Source organism: Sminthopsis crassicaudata, chromosome 3, assembly GCF_048593235.1.
Source record: "Sminthopsis crassicaudata isolate SCR6 chromosome 3, ASM4859323v1, whole genome shotgun sequence".
In the NCBI taxonomy this organism is placed as follows: Eukaryota; Metazoa; Chordata; class Mammalia; order Dasyuromorphia; family Dasyuridae; genus Sminthopsis; species Sminthopsis crassicaudata.
This window is the reverse complement of record NC_133619.1, coordinates 344055639-344079548: the sequence shown is the minus strand read 5'-3', so window position 1 is coordinate 344079548 and position 23910 is coordinate 344055639. Positions and strand designations below refer to the sequence as shown.

Here is a 23910-nt window from a genome sequence, read left to right as displayed (position 1 = left end):
TACTTAGTATTCTATTTATTGACTAATTTCCACTTCCTTATTCTATGATGCTAGTAGAAATGGAAGCTTTTTCTATAAGAAATATGACTTTGGAGTATGGAGGTAGAGGATAGAAAGCCTAGATTTTAAAAGTATATGTTATGATCAGATTGGAGTTCATGAATTCTCCAAGATGATGTGTATAATATTAATGTATCTACTTAACTTTTGTATTCCTATAAGATTGGGATTCATTATGCACATAAAATATTAAATACAATATTTGTCATGAAAAATTCCTCTTGTCCTTCTTCAAGTAGTTTTATTACTGGTAAATTTCGGAAGATGTTAAGATGTTTTTGTGTGCTGATAAAATCAGTCTATCAAAATTTTGCCTTTCTTCAGTTCTCTAGGTTGTAACAGTATTGCATCTGATAGAAAGGATCATTTGTGGAATATAGAAGCATGCTATATATACACATGGATGTATAAAAATGTGTGTGCATGCAAGTGAATAATCAGTTTATGTTTCAATTAGAGCTTTACTCATTTATAACCTGATTTTTATAAGCTTAGTCTAATTTCTTTCAGGAAGACAAAATGCAATTGATGCTAATTTGTATGCCAGGTTTAATAACAATCATCCCATAGCAACCACAATAGATATTGTGTAAGAATATGAGATAAATACTGTAAGCTGTCATTGTATTTCAATGGAAATGCCAGATCAGACTCAAATCATATACCGAATCATATTTTACTGAAATGAAATTTGTGAGTTCATAGATCATTGCTGATTTATGATATGAAATGGTTGCTTCTTATAAATACATATTTAAGACAGAGACAGTTACATTATACATATCTTAAATCTGCTTCATATAACAGCAGTTTTAGCTTTGAATGCTTTATACCGAATTATAGCTTACCTGGTTTGAACTGTCTGAACCATTCCACCCACTCCTGAGTACATATTAGCTGTGGACATCCAGAAGTTAGTGACCAGCATGTTTGCAAAAACAGACACTCCAGCAATAGCACAAATACCTAAAAATATAAAGCATGTCATTACTTATCTTCAAAGTCTCTTAAATATCTAACTTTTTTGCTCTCTCCTCCCTATTAAGGATGACAGAGCAAGACAATGTTCAATCCCTTATAAAGATAAAACAGTTTTAATGTATTTTAGAATCAAGACAAAATGGGAAACAATTTTTTTGTAAACTTATCTCAAATTCTAGTTTATTTTTTATTTTTAAAAACTTTTTCAAATGCTATCATGGTGTCTTAAAAATTGGATATGACTGATTCAACAATGACATTTTTATTCTCAATATTCTCTCTTCTCGTAATGCTTCTTCCAATCTCCATTGATTTTCATATTGAGTTTAACATATTACTACACCAAAATGTATGTGTGCATGCATGTGTGCATTTACTTTGTCCATTTAAGATAACAGGTTCTGCTGAGGTCAGCTCTTTCTGTGTTTTTTATTGTTCTTTATATATTATGAGAAACTATGAGAAATAAGTTATACTCCCTTCTTCTTACACTCCCTTCTTCCTTCTTTCTACAAGAATGTATTTCTTTTACCTTTCTATTTTTCCTTTTAAAACTCAGAATAATCCTCAGATTCAGGACTTCTATTTTTTTTTTTTTAATTTGGCTGCCTCACTTTTGAACATATTGTGACCCTGAAGGGAACACCTATTAGAAGGGGACACCTTCTTTCCCTATTAGAATTGCTGCCACCATATCATCACATAGCTATTTTCCAATTTCTCAAATAAATTTATCTTTCTTTTAACTCTTTTGCTTATGCTTCCAAGTTCCTACTAATCTCTGGTCTTTGATTTTAAAATATTATAAGTGCTTCTGTTATTTCTATTCAATTAAAGATTATTGTTCCCCTTCCCCCACCCCAATTTGCAGTATAAGTTGTAAGTTTTATCTGTTGCCTTTTAGAATATTGTATCCCAAGATGTCTTCTTAATTTTGGTAGAAGCTATCTCATGTGGTATTGACTTTCATCCAGAACTTTAATTTCATTTTTTATTTTCTTGCTTTTTTTTTTCTTAATATTTGTGCAGCCCTTGTGGACAATCTATTTTCCCTTTGAGTGGCTACTTGAAGTTGAAGTTACTTGAATAAGTTAATCTCTTTTAGGTTAACTTTTGATTACTTCTATATATACTTTTAAAAATTGGCATCTTTGGTTACTCATTTCTCTGGGGCTTTTGGATAGGGTCATAATACACAGCTGCATTTTCAAGTACAGTCTTGTTTGGTATTGCCCGAGACAACTGGGCTAGTGCATTGACCTCAATGTCCTGAAGTTAATCCCTTGGGGATCTTTGATCTTCAGAGATCTAGATCTTCAGGGTTATCTGTGGTATCGTCTCAGGACAGAATTCCTAAGCCTTGTATTCAGTGCTTTGCACGTTATTGAACACATAGTTGGTGCTTAATAAATGCTTATTGATTATTGTGGTTCTCAGGTTATGCTAAGATTTTCATTTTTATTTCCACTTAATACAGAGCCTTGCTTGGTACTTGGGTACATGTCGTTGGTCTGTCTCTGGTGATACTATTAAACTCTTGGCTTGTTTATCTGCACTGTCACTAGTTTTCCAAGTAACCTTCTGTCCTATTGTTCATGGATATCAGTCTGACTTGTCAATATGGATAAAGAAAAAAGTGGTTTACTATAGTTTCCCACTGAATTTTTATCATTATTGAGTCTATTGTGAATTTAGTTTTTTTGCTGGAATAAATATGTGAGAGTTAGACAGACTATCTCCATATAGGATGCTTTCTTGGCTTGAATTCCAATCCCAACGAACTTTCATTCTTATTCTTTGAGAAACTTGCATGAATCACAATTATGATGAATTTGAATCTAAGCACCACCTGCTTATTATTTTTATTACTATGAGTAAGTTATTTGAACTTTCTGGCCCACAATTTCCTTACATATAAAATAAGGAAATGAAGGGTTGAATGAAATGATGTTTAGGGTACCTTCTAGTTTAATCTGTTATCCTATTCTGGCATATCACAGAAGTCTACAGCATAATGATAGAACTTTACTAAAATTGTTGAAAATATAAAAAATAACAAGAACAAAAAAACTACATTTTGATTCATAACAACTTTCATTAATAGGCAACCTTTTCATTTTAACATATATATATACACACATACACACATTGTTATTCTTCTTCCACTCCCATCCCCAAAATTCCACTCCTGCCTTGGACCCCTCAACTATAATTTTGCTGCTTTGCATATCTTTTAAGGGAAAGATAGAATAGAAATCTATGCTCTGCCACTGACTTGGTGTGTAACCTTGAAAAAATTGTTTATCTCAGTAGACTTAAGCTTCCTCATCCAAATCAGAAATTTAGACGAAGTGTCTGCTTCTACTTCTATAGTTTCACCATTTTAACATATTTATTTACACTTTAAAAGTTCATGGAAATAGAAATCTAACATTGAAATTGGTTATTATTAAACATTGCAATTCAGTGAAAGGAAAACTGGAAAACTGTTATTAGATGATTTGAGAATCTATGCTTTTCTTTGTGGTATTGTGTTAAATCTTATGGAAAACATACAAAGTGTACTATATATTTAGTTAGCTTCTGGAACTTAGCTCTATAGTATATCAGGCTGTTATAGAAGATTAGATTTGAAAAGAACCTTAGGGGTCATCTAGTCCAGTGGTGTCAAATTCAAAATCCCTGTGGATTTCATATAGACTTAGAAAACCACATGCCAACATTATCTATGTTGTATTGTATTTTTTGTTTATTTTATTAAATATCTACCAGTTACATTTTAACTAGTTCAGACTACACTTAAGGCTATTGTGAGCTGCCCATAGCTTATAGACTGCGTGTTTAATATCTATGATCTAATCTAGAAAGTCATAAGCTTACAGTTTTTCAGGAGAGCTAAAACAAGGTATACAAATCACTAGAGAACATGAGAGTTTATGATAGATATTAGATAGGTTTAAGAAAGCAAAATACTATGTGATGTCAGATTAAGAAGAAATGACATTTTTCTTTTTCTAAAATGATCAGAAAACGTTTTATGGGAGAGGTAATATTTGAGATATTCTTTGAATGATAGGTAAATTTTGGATAGGTAGAAATAGAGAAATGATATATAAAGCAAAAACTTGAGCAAAAAATGTGTCCCAGAAATAGAAAATAGACTACACTAAATGTTACATGTAGGTAGGCTGTGGGAGATACGGCCAGAAAAATATTGTCAACAGAGTTGTAGGATTGTAATACTAAGGAATTCAGGATTTGGAATTTGTCTTATACTTAATGAGAAGTTACTGACAAGATCATAGTGGGTTTTGGCTACAGAAATACTTTGTATAATTCAGAATGGATCATAGAGGAGTTTGGAAATAGAAGAACTGTTAAGAAATAAAGAAGCTACTATAATAAAGTAGGAAAAAAGTAATATGGGCAGGTAGGTGGTACAGAGGATTAAACCTGGAATCAGAAAAACTCTTTTTCCTGAGTTCAAATCCAGCCTGAGACACTGTGTGATCCTGAGCAAATCACTTAATCCTGTTTGCCTCAGTTTCCTCATCAGTAAAATGAGCTAAAGGAGAAACTAGCAAATCACTCTGATATTTTTGCTAAGAAAATTTCAAAGTGCTCACAAAGAGTCAAACATTATTGAAAAATTACTAAATAATAATAAAAATAAGAAGTAATAAAGTCTTTAGGGAAATAAAATAAAGGAGGCATTGGGATACTTCATGAAGAAATTATAACAAAATGTTGGATCTTATGGGCTTAGATCCAGAGTGCAAGGGATGCTAGAGGTAATTTAGCTTCTCATTTTAGAGTCAAGGAGACAACTTATAGAGGTTAAATATTTGTTTCTGTTGTGTAGTTGTGTCCCCATTTGTTTTTTTTTTTTTTTTTTTGGTCAAGATACTGAACTGTTTTTCCATTTCCTTCTCCAGTTCATTTTATAGATAAGGAAACTGAGGCAAATAGGCTGAAGTGACTTGTTTATGATCACATAGCTAATACATATCTGAGGCTAGATCTGAACTCAAGTTCTCCTGTCTCTAAGCCAAATACTTTATCCACTCTGTTACCAAGCTGTTCTGTTACCTGATGTTAAAGAAGTATTAAACAGTAGAGGCAGGATGGCCAACTGATTGGATATGCAGGCTAAAGGAGAGAGAGGAATTAAATACCAAGATTTTGTAGTTGAGTGACTGGGAAAATGAGGGTGAGATAAAAGAAAGGAACTAGGAAGAGAAATCTTAGAAGGGAAGAAAATGAATTTAAATATATTGAGTTTAATGCTCTGGCATTAAGACCAAATGGTTCTATCCAACTGATAGGGAGAATGGAGGATTTCTACTCAAGGGGGAAGCTGGGGCTAGAGATAGTGATAGACAATCCACATAGGTATTTCATTGACATTGAAACTGTGACAATGAGTAAGACTACCAAGAGGAAGCCTGAGGAATGAGCTTGAGGAATATTATAAGCTTTTTTTCAAATACTCACTTTGTGAAACTTAAATATTAATGACATAGTAAAGCTCTATTAGTTTAGACCATTTCAGAGAAAAAGAATTAGTGAAATGCATGAATTTTAGACCTTTGAAATATTTTCAAAAATTCAATTGTATATAGTCATTTGAATTACTTTCCAACAAGATAACCTAAAGATTTAGCTAGACCTACTTTAATAAGTAAATCAGAACAATTTATAATTAGTATACTATGTGTAGGTGATTTGAAAAAAGTTTGTTTTAGAAAGTAGAATATTCTCCCTGAAATATTTATATTACTAATTTGCTTAGCCAACACTGTTTCAGAGATGGTGTACAGAAAAAAAAATTCAATTCAGAAACTAAATAGCTTAAGGTATTTTGAGGTTCTTTGGGTTGAAATATCTGTGAAGATTTAGGTGAGGAGAGGTTATTTCAAAAGGGAATGGCTAATGGGAGAGAATTTGAAGGAGCAAACTTAACATTGAGAGAGAGTATGTTTTGATATAGTGGCATAATGTTAGAACTTTAATTGGTTAAATGGGTTCACATTTTGTTTCAGACATTAGCTCTGTGACTCTGGGTAAATAAGTTAATGTCTTTATCCTTATCTCAGTTTCCTTATCTGTAAAATAAGGAGCAGGACTTAATGATCTTTCTAATAATTCTAATATAACAATAATAATAATAAATATTTTTATAATCTTATGAACTATCAAAATGATCATGAATCCTAATTTGGTGAAAGTTGATTGATTATGATTTCATTTTATGTCCAGCTCTCATGATTTGACTTCAATCTATATTAAACAACCATAGAAGCTTAAAATTAAGAAACATCATAGAGTTCATCCAGTCCAATTTCCTATCCTCTTTTGGCATCACTCAAGACTTCTCTCTCTAGTTTTGCAGTTTTTATTTGAATTGGCTTTGTAATCACAGGCCCTGAATTTGAATCATAGTGTTCTAATCTCTAGATTCACTGAGCTCACTCTTTCTAAAGATTGACCACTGCCCAGTTGAATAGTATAAGAATATTTCTTTCTTACAATGACTTATGGTCATTTTCTTATACTCCCGAATTTATTTTATTTTTGCCTTTATCATGGAAGGATATAATGATATTTGTAATAGCTTAAGGTCAGAATGTGAGCTCCTGGAGGGAATACATTTTTGTCTTTTCTTAGAATTGAAGAAGAGCTTTTCACTTAGGCAAAGCTATTTGGATCGAATTGGAACTTACCTGACACAATGAACATGATTCCAGAGGTTAGAGTCATATTGGCCTTGGCAGAGTCATCCATGTTGCCAATCCGAATACATTTCAGGGCAAAGATGGACACTAGGAGACCAATGGCACCCAGGACAATGCCTACAATCATTAGAGCTCTCACAGCTTGCAACATAGCTAAAATAAATAAATAAATAAATAAAAACAAAAAACAAAAGTAATCCGATTTTAATTATTGATCAGAATTTTTTTAATCACATAACTGTAACATATATATCTTATGCTTTAAAATTTACAAAGTGTTTTTCAAACAACCATATAAGGAATACAAAACAAATATCATTATTCCCATTTTACAAGTAAGGAAATTGAGGCTTAGCGAGGTGAAAGACTTGCTAATGGTCATACAACTAATATTTGATGGAGCCAGAGTTGAATTAAATCATCTCAAATATTTTTTTCCAGCTCTAAATCTGTGATCTATGATCATATGATCAATTTCCAAATACCTTCCAAATACCCACACAGACCAAATGTCTATTCCAAGTGTTACCTTACTTTAGGAAAAATCTTTACATGACAATAATGGTGACAATGACAAGGAAAAAAAATGAAAATTTGAGCTCACAAAGACATTATATACCAATTATTCATCAAACAAAAAAATTTACCCAAAGAACTTCTTTAAATGGCAAACTTTCCTTGGACATAATTCAACTTAAGTGGAAGGCAATATAAAATTATACTAATTCACACTAATCAAGAGGAAATTAGCCTAAGGTAGTGAAATGTTGAACAACTTTTTAGTTCATCACAGAATTAAAGAACTAGAACTATAAGTAGAAAATATCCCAGCAGTGTACAAAATACAAACTAATTCAACAAGCATGTTTTGGGCCTAATATGTTTGTCTATGCTAAGCCCTTGGGATGTCAAGGCAAATATGAAACTGTCCCTGTCATTAAGAAGTTCACAATCTACTGGTCAAAGCAGAAATGACTACTATTTACATTTAATCTAAGTCAATCAGGACCCAAACAATAACCAAATGGAGCTTGGTCTGTGACCTATTGGGTCTTCCCTTCTCAGATTCACTAATTTGTTTATTTAGATTTTTTTTTTTTTTGGACTAGGTGAAAAAGGAAATCCTTTATCTCAGTGGTACCTAGCCTTAGTCACTAAATGGGGTAGCCTCGGTCACACTGACCTATTGAAAAGCTTAGCTTAAAAAGCCAAAGTCTCTCATTGCTTGCAGGACCATTTTCAGTTGTCCCATCTATCTCTGGCTACTGAACTCAAATGCCTCAGAAGGGGAAAGTGAGGTAGGGGACCCTGCAAAGCCCTCCCTCAATATATATATATATATATATATTCAGATACATAAGTAGAAAATAACAAAATAATTTTGAGGAAGTTGGGATGGTACTATAATTGAGAAAAGTAGAGAATGTCAACAATGGCCATGGGAATTGGAATTTAGGCTTTGAAGGGAGTTAGTGATTCCTAAAAGTGGAGGCAAGGATGGAGAACATTTTAAGCATTGAAGAGAGTTTGTGAAAGACACTGAAATGGGAGACAGGTTATCATGTATGGGGATAAATGAATCAACCATTCTGACCAAAAGACAGAGGTGAGAGGAGAAGCAGGAGAGGATTGTATTATGAAATCAGGCTAGAAAGAGAGATTGAAACCCCCAAAATAAGATTAAAGCCAGAATACCTTTAAAAACCAAGTAGAAGAGTCTATTATCTTTGAGTCTCAGGGAAAATTGAGTTGATTTCTTTAGGGCTTGGCTTCTAAATGAAGCCAAATGGTTCCTTACCTTAATCTTCTTTCTCATGACTTCAAATAGAAAAGTTAGCATCCTGAAAAAATTATTTTTCATGAGATTTTTCTCTTTACTTTCATTTACCCTAAGCCCCACCAAATAACATAATTATAGATGGCAGATCAAGGTGCTGACCAATTTTTCCTACAGACTAAGAAGAGTTCTGTTGGAGCACACAAAATGATTGTGTGTGTTAGGATGCAGTGATGTGAGCTGCAGAAAAGAAAGTAACACTAATAAGAAGCCAACAAAAGAATAAAAGAAGATTTTAAGACCTATAGCTTGGACTTTGATGCTTTTTTCTTCCCTTGAAAAACCATGTTAATGCTTTTTGGTTTTATATTATTGTTATTTCTCATTCCCAAATTATTGCTCCTTTGTAACAAAGAAAAACAATTAAATAAAACCAATCAATTCATCTATGATCTTATGGCATAGTAGTCACAATATATGGCACACTATTTATCTATAATACTCCACATTTCTACCAAGAAAGCATCAGAATACAATTGCAGGATCATAGATTTAGAACTAGATGGCACTATATAAGTCAGAGGATCATAGGATTTAGAATTGTAAGAGATCATCTAGTTCAAAGAATAATAGACTCATGACTTAGAAGAGCATCATCATCTCTTATAGATGATGGAAGTATGGTATAGAGAGGTTGTATCATGAGCAATGTCACATGGGTTGCAAAGAGTGGAGCTGGTATTCAAATCCATCATTCTTTTCACCCTCATTTTAAAGAGGAGAAATTGAAGCCAAAAGAGTAAAGTGGTTTTCCCACAGTCCTATAGCTAGTAAATGTTAGATATGAGACTCAAATCCATATTTATAAAGCTCCTACAATATATCAGGCACAGTGTTAGAATCTCAGAATACAAAGAAAAGCAAAAAGACAGCCCCTATTCTGAAGGAGGTGACAGTCTAATGGGGGTGACAACAAATAAAGAACTACATGTAAAACCAGATGTAGACATGATCAATTGATGTTAAGCAACAGAAGGAAGACAAGAATTAAGGAGGATTGGAAAAAAGTTTTCGGGAAAAAAAAAAAATAGAATTGTGCTAGGACTTGAAGCCAGAGTTCAGGAAGTAGAGATGAAGAGAAAAAAAGATTCTAGGTATGGGGGACAGCCAGTCAACATGTCTGGAGTTGGGATATGGAGTGTTTTTTTTTTTTTTTTTTTTTTTTTTTTGAGGAATAGGAAAGTTCAGGTAGGTGGCACAGTGGGTAAACTGTAAGGTGTGTGAAGTCAAGAAGACTTATCTTCCTGAATTCAAATTTGGCTTCAGACACGTGTGACCCTGGACACATAACTCTGTTTTCCTCAGTTCTTCATCTATAAAATGACTTAGGGAAGGAAATGGCAAACCACTCCAGTATCTTTGTTAAAAAATACACAACAAAACAAACCTAAACAGAGTCATGGGAAGTTGAACAACAACTGAACAACAAGAAGGAGTCTAAGTGTCATAGATAGGGGAGAGATATGAGGTGTAGTAAGATAGGAAAAGTAGGTGCCCTTTCTAAGCACATGTTAATTATCATTGATGACTGAACTGTTGATTTGGTTTTGTATCTCTGCCACATTTTCAATTTCTGTATAGTTTCTGAATACTTGTCAATCTTAATTCCTAACTTTTCCCCCCTGATCTTTATTGATTGCATTGCCTGAGTCTGCCCTACCAAATTACCTTATTGGGATTAAATGCATTGAGGTAGAAGGAAATATTAGATTTGACCTAGCAAGGCAATTCCTTTGTTTTTAGGTAGGCAGTGAGATTCTGGCAGTAGAGTAGTTTGGAAAGGAGGAGAAAAATCCATGCTGTTACAGAAGAATAGATATCTCTAGTTTTGACCCTGGGGTTACAATATAATTAATTGATTTTAATCACTTTCGATACATAACCGGAAAAGAACAGCCTCATACTTGGAGGTTTTCATAGTTTCATTTCACTCTTTTTAAAAATAGCCACTTCTGCTCTTATTTGTTATTCTGATCAAGAGGGGTGTGCTTATCAGTTGATACCAGGTAAATCAACTGACTATTTATGTTTATTCAGTTTTGCAAAGGTGTGATTACAGCATTCTTCTTGGGTGAATAAAAACTGTTATCAGACCTGAAGGGTGGGCAGGATTCAAAGCAGAAAGAAGCAAATACAAAAATGGGAACAGGGTGTTCCCTCCTTATTGTAAAATACCTGATTCCCTAAAGGAGGAAGAATTGTAGACCAGGAAATGGAAGTTGACTGTACTTACATGCAAATAAAAAGGAGGGAGAATCCTAAATATTTAAAATGTTTGAATGGAAGACAATGGAACATTTTAGGACAAAAGAATAATTATTATTAACATTAAATATGTTTTGTGAAGCTCTGAAAAAGAATATAGGTCTGTATTTCAGGTTTGAATTAGGAGAGAATCTTAAAACGTGCATAGGAAGTAATGAAAGATGGACCTTGTAAATGGCTTAGAGATTGGCACAGAGAGGTGGCTATTGAACAGTTGTAACATAACCTATGTCACATGCATTGCAAAGAGCAGAGTTAGTGTTCAAATCCATCATTTTTTTCACTCTCATTTTAAAAAGAAAAAATTGAGGTTAAATTTTGAACTCAGAAAAAACTCTTCCTAACTCCAAATCTGACAATTTACCCACTGTGCTACCTACCTTCCCCTTGCTATAACACAAAAAAGATACCACATTTCCCAACTCCAAGCATTTTTGCCATCTGTCCTTCATACCAGTATCTTTCTTTGTCCTCAAATCTACCCTCTAAATTCTCTGACTTCCTTCAAGTCCTAGCACAATTGTATTTTTTCCTGGAAATTTTTTCCCTAGCTTTTTTCCATATGAGACATGGCAGATAAAGAATCCAGGATGAACAGAGCTAAAATTGAAGAACTGGTTGAGATAGCCTCAGATAAGAGATTAGAATGGTCCTCTAGCAAACTGGGAAGTTTATGGACCCTTTTTCAAAATGATGTTTTTAATACACAAAACAAAATATATATGGTTACAAAGGAAACCAATTCTATTGATAGATGGTTATCCATTTTCCATAGAACTTTCATATTAATTTTGTATAGTTATTCTCAGGATCATAGATCTAGAGCCAAAAAGGACTGCAGAGACTATTTAGCATAAACTTTTCATTTTACAGATGAGAAAATTGATGCTGAGGGAGGTGAAATGACTTTGTCCAAGTCACTTTGAATAGTGTCAGATGAGATTTGAATCCAGGTCCTCTGCACCACACTAGTATTGACTTTGATTATGGCAACCCTCCTATTTCTTCTTCTTCTTCTTCTTTTTTTTTTTTTCCAAATTGATCTTTATGGGTATATTTTGTTTTTACATCACCTGCATTTTCCTATTTCTTCTACCTCCTCTTCAGCTACCTAAGTTAAAGCAAAAGAAAGTACTTTTAATGAGACTTTGCAAAAGGAACATACTTTGTCAGACCATGTGTTCAACTTTGGTTTGGGAAAAAAAATGTTTATTATACTTATATATGTTCTTTCCCTTTCTGTAAATTTGACAGATAGGTTGAGGAAAAATTCCCTAAATCATGTAAAAATATTTACATAATGACAAAACATCTAGATGAAAACGAACAGTTGGTTGTCCGGTTGGACTTCAGATTCTGGATTTGATGGTTTGGAACTAAACACCAATGAAATGGACAATAAAGTATAAGAGACCAAAAAAAAAAAAAAGGAATGGAAAATATGATGAATTTAGAACCTGGATATTTAGATATATGCTGGATTTTATTCTAGAGTGAAATTTCTGGGTAACTAATTTTTTTTTTTTTTTTTACTTATAACATCAGGAAGTTTTAATAGTGTGGGATTTGCAGATGTATGCATATTTTCATAATGTCTGAAAATACATTATCAACAGTTTGCTTTTTTTTTAACCCTCAATTATACATGTCATAGGTTATATTTGGGAGTCTTTATTCTCATTTGTGATATTTATTCATTTGACCATCTTAGTACTCATTATCATTTCCTATTGAGTACTTATGGAAGAGCAATTGGGGTATAAATACAAAAAACTCATTAAAAATCATTTCCCCAGTACTTCATGTGTAAATATATATGCTGTGTTTTTCAGTGATTATCTGATGAAATATCACATCTTTATTTTTAAATTTATTTTTTCAATGAGCAAAATTTTTCCCTTCTTTACCATTTTCTTTTCATTCATAAAAAATAAAAACAAAATTCTCTTAAAATAGTTAACATTTATTACTATTATAATGTTAGTATTAATAGTTAAATAGTAACAGTTAGATAAGAATAACAACTCCCTGGATTGGTCATATCCAAAAACATATATCTTATCCCTAGTCTACTAACTCTCTCTCAGAGCTGAGTAACATGCTTTATCATTGGTCCTCTGAAACTGTAATTGGTCATTGTATTGATAAGAATTTCAATTCTTAAATCTTTCAAAGTTTTTGTCTTTGCAAAAATTGTTGTAAATTTTACAATTTGTAAAAAATAATACAAGAATTTATTATAAAAAATATTTTCCTAGCTCACTTTACTCTGCATTATTTCATGTCTGCCCAGATTTTTCTGAAAACATTCCTTTTGTCATTTCTTATAGCACAAGGGTTTTTCCATTACACCTGCACAGAATAATTTGTTTAGTCATTCCCTAATTGATGTGTATCTTCCTTAGATTTCAGTTCTTTCTTCCCTCAATAAGAACTACTATAAATATTTTTGTGCATTGGAGTCCTTTCCCTCTTTCTATGATGCTTTTGAGGAATATAGACCTAGTAGTGATGGCATTAGGTCGAAGGTATGTAGAGTTTGGTAACATTTGGGGGCAGAATACCAAATTGTTTTCCAGAATGGGTGGACCAATTTACAACTCAATCAATTCTGCATTAAAGCATCTTGACTTGACTTGACTCCCTTCATTATTTAGACTTTTTCTTGGTTATCACAGCCAGGTTGTCAGTTGGCCACTACATTTGATCCTTATTTTTCCCCAAGTCCAGTCTTCAGTTCTAGATTCTCTCCAGTCACCCAAAGCCTAAAGCCTGACTCAGTGATTCTGACTTCTCCTGAATTCTCTAAAAATCATAGCATTTTGAGCATGAAGAGAACCTTATAGTCATCTAGAACTGGTCTCCATTTTATAGAGGAAGAAAATGAGTTACAGAGATAGAAAAGTATATGTACAGGGACCAGGATTTCAACTTAATTCTTTCCATTCTCATTCCAGCATTCTTCTCATAAATCACAGAGATAGTACCAGATATTCTTGTAGCCAACGTGAATTTAATTGAAGGACCAGACAAGGGTACTTTCTAGTAGAATGTCATACATAGTTTGAATCCAGATAGTGATGAGGTTTAGGTTTTGGGGTTCCCTTTAGTAGGGAACCAAATGATAAGGTCTAGATTTAGAGAACTAAAATGAGATTAGGGTTTCTGGAGGTCAGGGAGTTAAATGATAAGGTCTAGTAGCAGGTTCAGGGTTTAGGGAACCAAATGGAGAGGTTTAGCTGAGTTTTGGGGAACTCCCTTCTGGCAGCGCAGAGATTCTTTATACAGGAATTTACAGACCCCAAAATCTAGATTGATAAGAGGTTTAATTATAGGGATTGGGAAATAAGGTTAGAAATCCTGACAGGGAGGCATAAAGTCTAGTTAGTGAAATAGGTGAGGATAAAGAGAGGATAAACACTGGAAAAGAATATTATCCAGTGGGCACAGGCTCCTTGGCATAGAATGACATAGCATGGCATGTTTGGAACCTCTGTCAAGATAGGATTTTAGATTGGCTCTTTTATAATAGGAGCTTTAGCTACCAGCTAAAGGGGGCTCGTAGGGGGCTGGGTTTCAGCTTGGTCTGGAATTTGAATAGAATTCAATGAGTTTCTAGACTGAACTGATCCCACCTAGATAACAGAATGAAATTGTCTTGTTTGCTTTCCCTCGTGCAGGGTGCCTCACTGAGATAGAATTGAAGGATATTTTCTCCTTCAAGGATTTTTAGAGTTTTGGGGTCCCTTCTTCAATAGCATGACATTTATTTCCTTAATCAAACACTAGAAAACACTCTATGTTAGATTCTGTCCTTCTTTAGATAATTTAACATCAAGGAAACCAAGGCAAATAGGGTTAAGTGACTTGTCCAGGGTCATACAGCTAGTGTCTGAGAACAAATTTGAACTCAGGAAAATGAGTTTTCCTGACTTTGGTCCCAGTGTTCCATCCACTGTGTCAGCTAATGTCCCCAGAGAAATTCAATTGGGAAGAAATGTACATTTTTGCTAATAATGGTAAAGCATTGCCCAACCAGTACTGGTTATGATTCAATATATGACACTGCCTCGTTGCACAGTTTCTTTTTCTTTTTTTTTTTTTTTTGTCTGCCTGAACACAAGTAACTTGCATGTCACTGCATCACCTCCCTGATGTCATTCTCTTCTTTGAGAATGAATAACTATAATTTATTAAATGCCTACTATGTTCCAGGCACTATGCTATGGGTTGGAGATGAAAAAAAAAAAGCAAAAAGAGTTAAGGAACCAATAATCTAATGGGAGAGAAAAAATGGAAATAATTATGTAAAACAACATAGATACAAGAAAAATTAGAAATAATCTCAGGGCAGAGTCATTAAGGCAGGAGGGGAAATACTTATTCCAAAATCAGTTGAAACTTGAAGGAAATGAGGGAAGACAGGATACAGAGATGAGGAAGGAGAGAATTCATAACCAGTGAAAATCTACAGAATGAAGAGATGGAATATCTTGTGTAAGGAACAGCAAAAAGACGTGTCACTAAATTATTAGAGTCCTCAGTGACCCCATAATTAACATTGAAACATATGATTTTATCTTTTGTTTTTCACTCTTAGAAAGAATCTAGCCTCTCTAAATAGTATTTATATTTCCTTTTGTAGATCTGCTTCCTGAATAGTCAAGTCTTTAGAGATCTTTACTTGTATATTTGTTAGGTAACTTTGATTCATGCTCTCTTCTTATTTGTTAATTCATTCATTTCATCACATTCTTTGTGATCCCATTTGAGGTTTTCTTGGCAAAAGTACTGGAGTGATTTGTATTTCCTTCTCTAATTGATGATAGGAAAAACCGAAACAGTATTGATTAATTTGTCTAGGTCACATAGAATGTAAGTGTCGGGATTGAATTTGAACTCAGTTCTCCTTGACTATAGACTCCATACTGTCTCTGCTGCACCACCTAGCTGCACATGCTCTCTTAGTTGTCCTCAATAACAGTTCCTTAAGAAAATTATCTATATTCATTGCCTGAATTTTGCTACTTCTCACTCACTTCTCAGCTATTTGTAACCTGGTATCTCAAACTCAAACTGCCATCCAATATTATCAGTCTACTGTATCTAAATGTCTTTTCTTAACAAGGTGGCTAATAGATCTATCTATGGGAAACAAATTAGATGAAGCCACACACTCCTGGATACATTTTCTTCCCTTTGCTTCTATGGTAGTCATTTTTTTTCTTTTTCTTTGTGTCTGTTTGGCTGCTCCTTCTCCTTCTCATTTGATGGATTTTTCTACTTCCCCCAACTTTTTTTTTTTTTTTAATCCATCTTCTTCTTTATACTAATTCAGGCCCTCCTCACTTTTTCCTTATATTATTGAAATTGTCACTGGCTCCCTTTTTCCATCTCTTACTTTTCTAATCCAACCTTTACACAGTTACCAAGATAATTTTCAATTATTGCTTTTTTTATACCATTGACCATTAAGTCTTAAACATTGCCCTCCTTTCCATCAGATCCTTCCTACGATAATTTTCTCATGAAAGTTCTGATATATCACTATCCTGACTAAAAATGTTAGTAGTTCCCTATTGCTTCTTTTATCCAGGCTGTTCAGTTTGCCTTTGAAGACCTTCTAGCATATGACTTCAGCAAACCTTTTCAGCCTTCTTTTATATTATTCACTTTTAAGAGCTCTATTTTCCAGCCAAGCAGGATGTCTGACCTTGACATTACATTTCCTAATTTTGTGCATTTATGTAATCCTGTATTTCGCTTACTCTGCCTTTGAGAAGTCCCTTCTCATTCCAGCTTCTACCTTTACTACAGAGTCACCCATGACTTCCCCCAGCTGTTAACATTCTTTCTTTCCCTAAATCCCTTAGTATTTACTTATTTGTAAGTTTGTACTAAATTCTGTTTTTCCCATTAAATGGTAAGCTACTTGAGAATTCTTTTCTTTGTCTTTGTATTTGGAAACCTCCCATAGCATCTGGCTGCTTAATAGGCATTTAATAAATGTCTGTAAATTGAATTGTCAGATTTTGGCACACCATTTTATATTATGATTGCCTCTTTTGAAGGGGGTTAGTTTCACTGATTGGCTATATGGTTTTTAAATTTTCTGATTTAAAGAACTTTTCTTTGTGTGAAAGGGGAAAGATGAGAATAAGTATTTTTAAAACTATCTACTATGTGCCAGGTACTATAGCAAGTGCTTTACACATATTATGTCATTTGATAAGATGGGAAGGAGTTGGGGGGATGGTATTCACAACTTCTTTTAAATGTACTTTTCCTGGCCTAGAAAATCTCTTTTTCTCCCATCCATGGAACAATTGGTGAAGATAACATATACCCATGAAGTGATATCCTCATACCAATCATGATATTAACTATTTGATAAGTTATTCAGAATAGTATTGTATAACAGAACAGATACACGATAAAATAATTGAATCATAATCACCAATTGAGCATCTTTTGGGTATAAGATATAATGTTAGTTTTTGTGGTGCTAACAAGAAATATCAGACCCAATCTGTCCTCAACAAACTCAAAATCTAATTGGGGAGACAACTTATGTATCTTTTCTATTGTATAATTGTAGTTGAGATGACATAAAGACATATTTGGAGGTTACAAACAAAAATTTATAAAGTAACCTCTATCCCAACATGACAGATTTGTTCTTAGGGGTTCCCTTTTTGTGGACTACTTCTTGGCTAGTCTGCATTTTCTCAGATGCCTTCTATCAGATTTAAATGTGCTGATCCCTAAATATACTAAATGTTAGTTCATATACTAAATGTTATATGCTGTATGTTATAGAACTAAAATATGGCTAATAGAATCTGTTCTCATTTTTTTGTGTATGAATACTTGAATCTCTGAAGAACTAAAATTACAAATAACCCAAAGGTTAATAATAGAAAAGTAGATAGTGAATGTTAATATGTTCAAAAGTATAAAGTGATTAGAATGTGAAATGCAAGTGGAGTGTGAGATACCCTTGATGATGACTGGAAAAGGAAGTGGGTATGACGTAAGAATGGAAGATGGATGAAAAAGAACATGAAAGACTATAGATATTGGCTAGATAACATATGGAAGATTTATGGAGGAGAATTGTACAGCAAGTCACTAAGATGGAGAAATCCTTAAGAGGTAATTAGCTTCATTAGAGGAAGAGATTGTCATACTGATGAAATCACAAATTCATCAAGGTATGGATAATATGAATACTGAATTATTTTTCCTTCCTTTCTTCTTACATTTCTTTCTGTCCTTTTCCTTCTCCCTGCCTTCCTATATGCTTGCCTGCCTTCCTTTCCCTGTCTTCTTTCTGTCCCTATCTTGGGCTAATTGTCTGTCTCCATTCAAAATAAAGTTCATTTGGTCCTTTGAGTTTCATTCTTGGACCTGAAGCTTGTTGCCTGGATTCAGCCTTGCTATGTAGTTCTCAGCTTCATTAAACTCTTAATTCTTCATTCTTTAGTTTCATTACACTTAAAAACACTAAGTCTTCATTCTCTTATGATCTCATCCTCCTAGATATGCACTCAGGTCTCATGCTCAAGTATTACTAAGCATGTTCACAAACATTCTTTCTACATTTCCTACTATAAAACGGAGCTTCTAAATGTAAGTTTTGAATGTTAATCTGAATAAATAACAAACTTCTTATATTTCTTTTCCCATAGATGATTTAACTGGATTACTTTTCACATTTAAATCTCATAAATGTTTAACATTAAAATTCACATCTACAAGACATGATATTTAACACTTTGAGATCCAAAGTTTTTTATAAATTGCTCAGATTAATGGAAGAGGAAATAACATATTTAAATAGCTTCATCTTAGAAGAAGAAATGGAACAAAACATCAATGAATTCTTTAAGAAAAAAAATCCCCAGGACCAGATTGATTCACAAGCAAATTCTGCCAAATATTTAAAGAACAATTAATTACAATAATATATAAACTACTTGGAAGTCTTAAAGGGTGAAGTAAGATGTCCATTATCACCATTATCATTCAATAGTGTACTAAAAATGCTAATTACAGCAACAGGAAAAGGAAAAAGAAATTGAAAGAATAAAAATGAGCAATGAGGAAACAAAACTATCATTCTTTGCAGATAATAGGATATTATACTTGGGGTAATCCCAGAAAATCAGCTAACAACTAGTTAAAATAACAACTTTAGCAAACTTGCAGGATATAAAATAAATCCATGTAAATCATCAGCATTTCTATATATTATCAAAAAATCTAATAATTGGAACCAGAAAGAGAAATTCTATTAAAAATACATAAAATACATTATACAAATAAAATAATATCTAAACAATTGGAAAAATATTAATTGTTCATGAGGAGGCTGAGTTAATATAATAAAAATTATAGCTCTACCTAAATTTATTTACTTGATTCTATTGTCATGTCAAAATTACCAAAAATATTTTATAGAGTTAGAAAAAATAGCAAATTCACTTGGAACAAAAGGTCAAGAATAACAAAGAAATAAATAAAAAACAAATATGAAGGAAAGTGGCCTAGCCATACCAGATTTCAAACTGTGCTATAATATAGTATTCATCAAAGCAATCTGATACTGGCTTAGAAGTAGAGTGGTGAAACAGTAGAATAAATTTGGTATACAATACATGATAGTAAATTACCACAGTAATTTAGTATTTGATAAATGCAAAGATTTAAGCTTTTGAAATAAGAACTCACTATTTGATAAAAACTGTTGAGAAAACTGAAAAACAGCTTGGCAGAAGCTAAGTTTAAATCAACATTTCCCACCATCTTTGGACCAAGATAAGGTCAAAATAGGTATGTACTTTAAACATAAAAGGTGTTTATAATTATGGGAGCATCAGGTAGTTTGCTTGCTAGATCTATGCATATGGGAATACATGACCAAAGAAGTAATAGAGAGAATTACTGGGTGTAATTTTGATCACATTAAATTAAAACCAATGCAACCATGATAAAAAAAAAACATCAGACACCTAGGAAAAAAATTTCTTCAAGTTTCTTTGATAAAGGCCTCATTTCTCCAACATATAGAAAATAGAGTCAAATTAATAAGAATAAAGTTATTCCCCAATTGATAAATGGTCACAGGCTATGAACAACCAATTTTCAGATGAAGAAATCAAAGCTATCAATAGTCACTTGAAAAAATGCTCTAAATGACTACTGATTAGAGAAATTAAATTAAAAATATTCTGAGATACTACCTCACACTTATCAGATTGAGTAATATGACCAACAAGGAAAATAGTAAATGTTGCTAAAATTGAGACACTAATGCATTGTTGTGAACTGATCCAACCATTTTGTTGAGCAATTTGGAATTGTACCCAAAGATATATATCTTTGCATATATATAATGTATTATAAAACTGTGCATGTTTTTTGATCTAGCAATACACCTAGTAGGTCTGTATTGCAAAGAGATTTTTTTAAAAACAGAAAAATGAATTATATGTGCAAAAATATTTATAGCAACTCTTTTAATGGTGACAAAGAACTAGAAATTGAAGACACGCCCATCAATTGAACAATGGTTGAATAAGTTGTGGTATATGATTTGATGAAATATTATTGTACTATGAGAAATAATGAATGGGATGCTTTCAGAAAAACCTGGAAAGACTTACATGACTGATACAACGTGAAGTGAGTAATCAGAACCAAGAAAATACTGTACACAGTAATAGCAATATTGTTGATCAAATATAAATGACAACTATTCTCAGCAATATAAAATCTAAGACGATTTCAAAGGACTTATAAAAAAAGGCTATTCACCTCTAGAAAAAGAACTGATGAAATCTGAATGCAAATTGAAGCATGAAATTTTAATTTCTTTTTTTGTTTGTTTTTTGTCCATGTTTTCTTTCACAAGATGACTAATATGAAAATGTTTTTCATGATGACATATATATATATATATATATATATATATATATATATATGTTATATCAAATTACTTGCCTTCTCAATGTTGGAGGAGGGGGAAGAGAATTTAGAACTCAAAACTTTTAAAAAATGAATGTTAAAATTATTTTTACATGTAATTGGGAAAATATATCTTTTCTCCAGAGAAACAATGAACAACTCCACTGATTAATAAACCTTCTCTACTTCATTTTCCTGGAATCTACATGTATCCCTGTGCTAGGTTTAGGAGACATGGATAAGTCTAACCTTTCAGTGAGCTCTAAGAATAAAAGGGACTCCTTTCTATTCTCCTACCTTCAATACCAAAAAATGGCATTCTTAAATACTCAGAATTGGCAGCAAAATCTCTGGCCAATTCTATATGTCTAAAATCATGTTAATCATTGAAGTGATTATTTGTATAATCTAAAGAAGAGCAGAGGTGGGTTTTTTGTATGTGTTTATGTACATATATGTGTATGCATATATTTCTACTTAGGAGAGAAGACATAGGATGTAGTTAATAAACAACAGGCTTTAGAGTCAGAAATAGTTGGATTCAAATTCTTCCTCTGATAGATGTTGCCTATGTGGCCATGAACAAATTACTTGATCTCTGTACTCCATAAGTTATGCAAAAATTATTAATCTGTATCAGAAGTAGCACTTTATACCATGGGAATCCCCTAAACCAATGAAATCACAGATCCAAATAACCAAAAACCCTTAACAATATATGTTCACATGTGTATGCATGTTCTTGTAGATGTAAGTGTATATGAATGTATTTTATATGTGTATATTGATACATATATACATGTATATGTGTGCAAAACATACATATATACATATATGTGCATTTGAAGTTCACATTCCAGAATTCCTCACAAAGATAGATCAAGGCACTCTTATGAAAATAATAAATTGTTACTAGCCATATCCTGAAAACTTCAGAGAAAAAAATGTAACTGAAAGGATGCATTAAATGCCTCTTTCCTTTATCTTCTAATTTTCTTTTTATGAAAATTAAAAATCAATTGATTTCCCCCTCCTGATATAACTGAGTCTTTGTCTCTTTCTCTCTATAAATATTTCTTTTTCTCTGTCCCTATTCCCATCTTTCTCTGTTTTACACACACACACACATACACACACACACACACACACACACAATTGAGCTTGTTCTCTTTCCTTTAGTGGCATGCCCTGAAAGATATATTCATCTAGATTGTCTATATTCTTTCACAAGCAATTCTTTTAGCTTGATAATGCACATCCTGGTTACACTTCAAATACAACATCATAGTTCATATACAACAATAATAATAACAAATATTTATGTAGCACTTTAAGTTACACAAAGTTTTTTCACATATTATTTCATTTGATCTCATGATTTGGAGGTTAGAGTATCACTGTATAAAATTAATGGTCAGCAAAAGCACAAGACCAAAATCTCTCACTAGCTCTCATTTGCAGGTTTGGATTCTGCTGTCAAAACTACAAAAGTAAATTCCCAAGAGGTAAAGCCCAGGGACTCATAAATAGGTGACAGCATATTCTCAGACTTGTAGGTACCTTCCATATCTGCCAAATAAAGTCAGACAAATGGATGCCACAAATAACACACAGAACTTTCAAGTACAATCTCCATTTTATCTAAAAAGGGCAATGAGTCCCTACCTGGAAGACCAAGAATAGTGTAATATGGTCGGCACTCAGTTAAACCAGAGCTTTGCTTCACACAGCTCCTCCAAAGCCCTTCGTACTGGAACACAGATGTGACTGGGTTGTCATACAAGTCCTGGGTGCTCCACATGTCTAGCCCTGTGGCAGCAATACACCCTGCAAATCCCAGGGTAGACAGGAAAAACCCTATCATTTGGCAAAGGGTTGTTGACATGGTCTTTCTTTCCACGTTCTCTTCCCTTACCACAGGAAATGTAGCTGAGTTACCTCTATGAATGCAGTGGACTGATGGAAAAAATGAGCCTTCTTAACCAAGCCACAAGGAGGGGAGCAGCTCTGTAATCAGTTGCTTTCCCTCTATTACAGATATTTGCTCAAAGTGTTTTCCTTAGATAGTCCAGTCTCACTCTTGGTAGGCAGGAATTATTTTCCCTTCTATTCAAAAGCTGGAGTGAGTAAGCTCTTGCCCTTCTGAGTTAAGCTGGCTTGGCTTATTTGAGGAAAGGGAAACCTTTACTGCAATTAAATTCTCTCAGAAGCCTTGCCCCACTCTTCTTGGTTTAAGCCTACATATCCAAGAGAACTTATTGGCTGTACTTACTGTTTAGGAAGAATGTTTGAAGTGTTTTCACATCATGAAAAAAATGAGTAAGTATTTCTTTTCCATTATGTGATAGCATAAGAGAATTACAGTGGTGATAATATGCCTTGCAATTTTGTGATGCTTTAAATTCTTATATTATTCCTTCACAGATGCTTTCTCACAACTATCTTGTGGATGGCCAGGACAGGTAACATCACTTGGAAGGAGAGGTAAATAGGATCCATAGACTCATAAATTTATAGCTGGAAAATACTTGAGAAGTCATCTAGTTCATGTTCCTCATTTTATAGATGAGGAAACTCAGGCTAGGAGAGTTCCAGGGACATGGCCAACATCACACAAATACTACAGCTAGAACTGAAAATAAAGTCTTCTGTTGGAATTTCAATATCACATTCTTTCCACTAAACCATAACACAGTCTACTTGAAAATGGGGAGACTTTGAAAATGGATAGATAGGAAGATCCAGGGCATGGAAGAGATCAAAATATTACACACTGAAAAGACTCTTCATACTATGAAAGCACAAGTGATTATTATTTACTTCTACTGACCTGGACTTGTTTGACTTTTTATTCTCTCAAGAAAAGAAAGCAATTGACTAAATTGTAGGTAATTAGTAGAATATGTGAATTGAAGTGTAGTTATTTACTGTTCAAATCCTTAAATATATCTATGACACAAACCTACTCATGTAGGTATTCCTTTCCATGATGCAGATCGGAACCCATTCATAAGCAACCTTAAACACAGAATCATAGATTTAAAAATAGAAAGAAACATGTAA

General features: G+C 33.1%; 1 protein-coding gene across 1 annotated transcript in view; it reads right to left on the bottom strand.

Moving 5' to 3' along the window:
- The window catches only part of CLDN18 (claudin 18), a 28488-nt gene extending 5473 nt beyond the window's left edge, over nucleotides 1-23015 (bottom strand). The window contains exons 1-3 of the mRNA XM_074301618.1: nucleotides 22513-23015; nucleotides 6765-6929; nucleotides 909-1026 (exon numbers count right to left, since the gene is read on the bottom strand). Coding sequence (XP_074157719.1) covers nucleotides 909-1026; nucleotides 6765-6929; nucleotides 22513-22732 — 503 coding nt within the window. The 5' untranslated portion in view covers nucleotides 22733-23015. The remainder of the gene's footprint in view (nucleotides 1-908; nucleotides 1027-6764; nucleotides 6930-22512) is intronic.
- Between the last annotated feature and the right edge of the window lie 895 nt (nucleotides 23016-23910).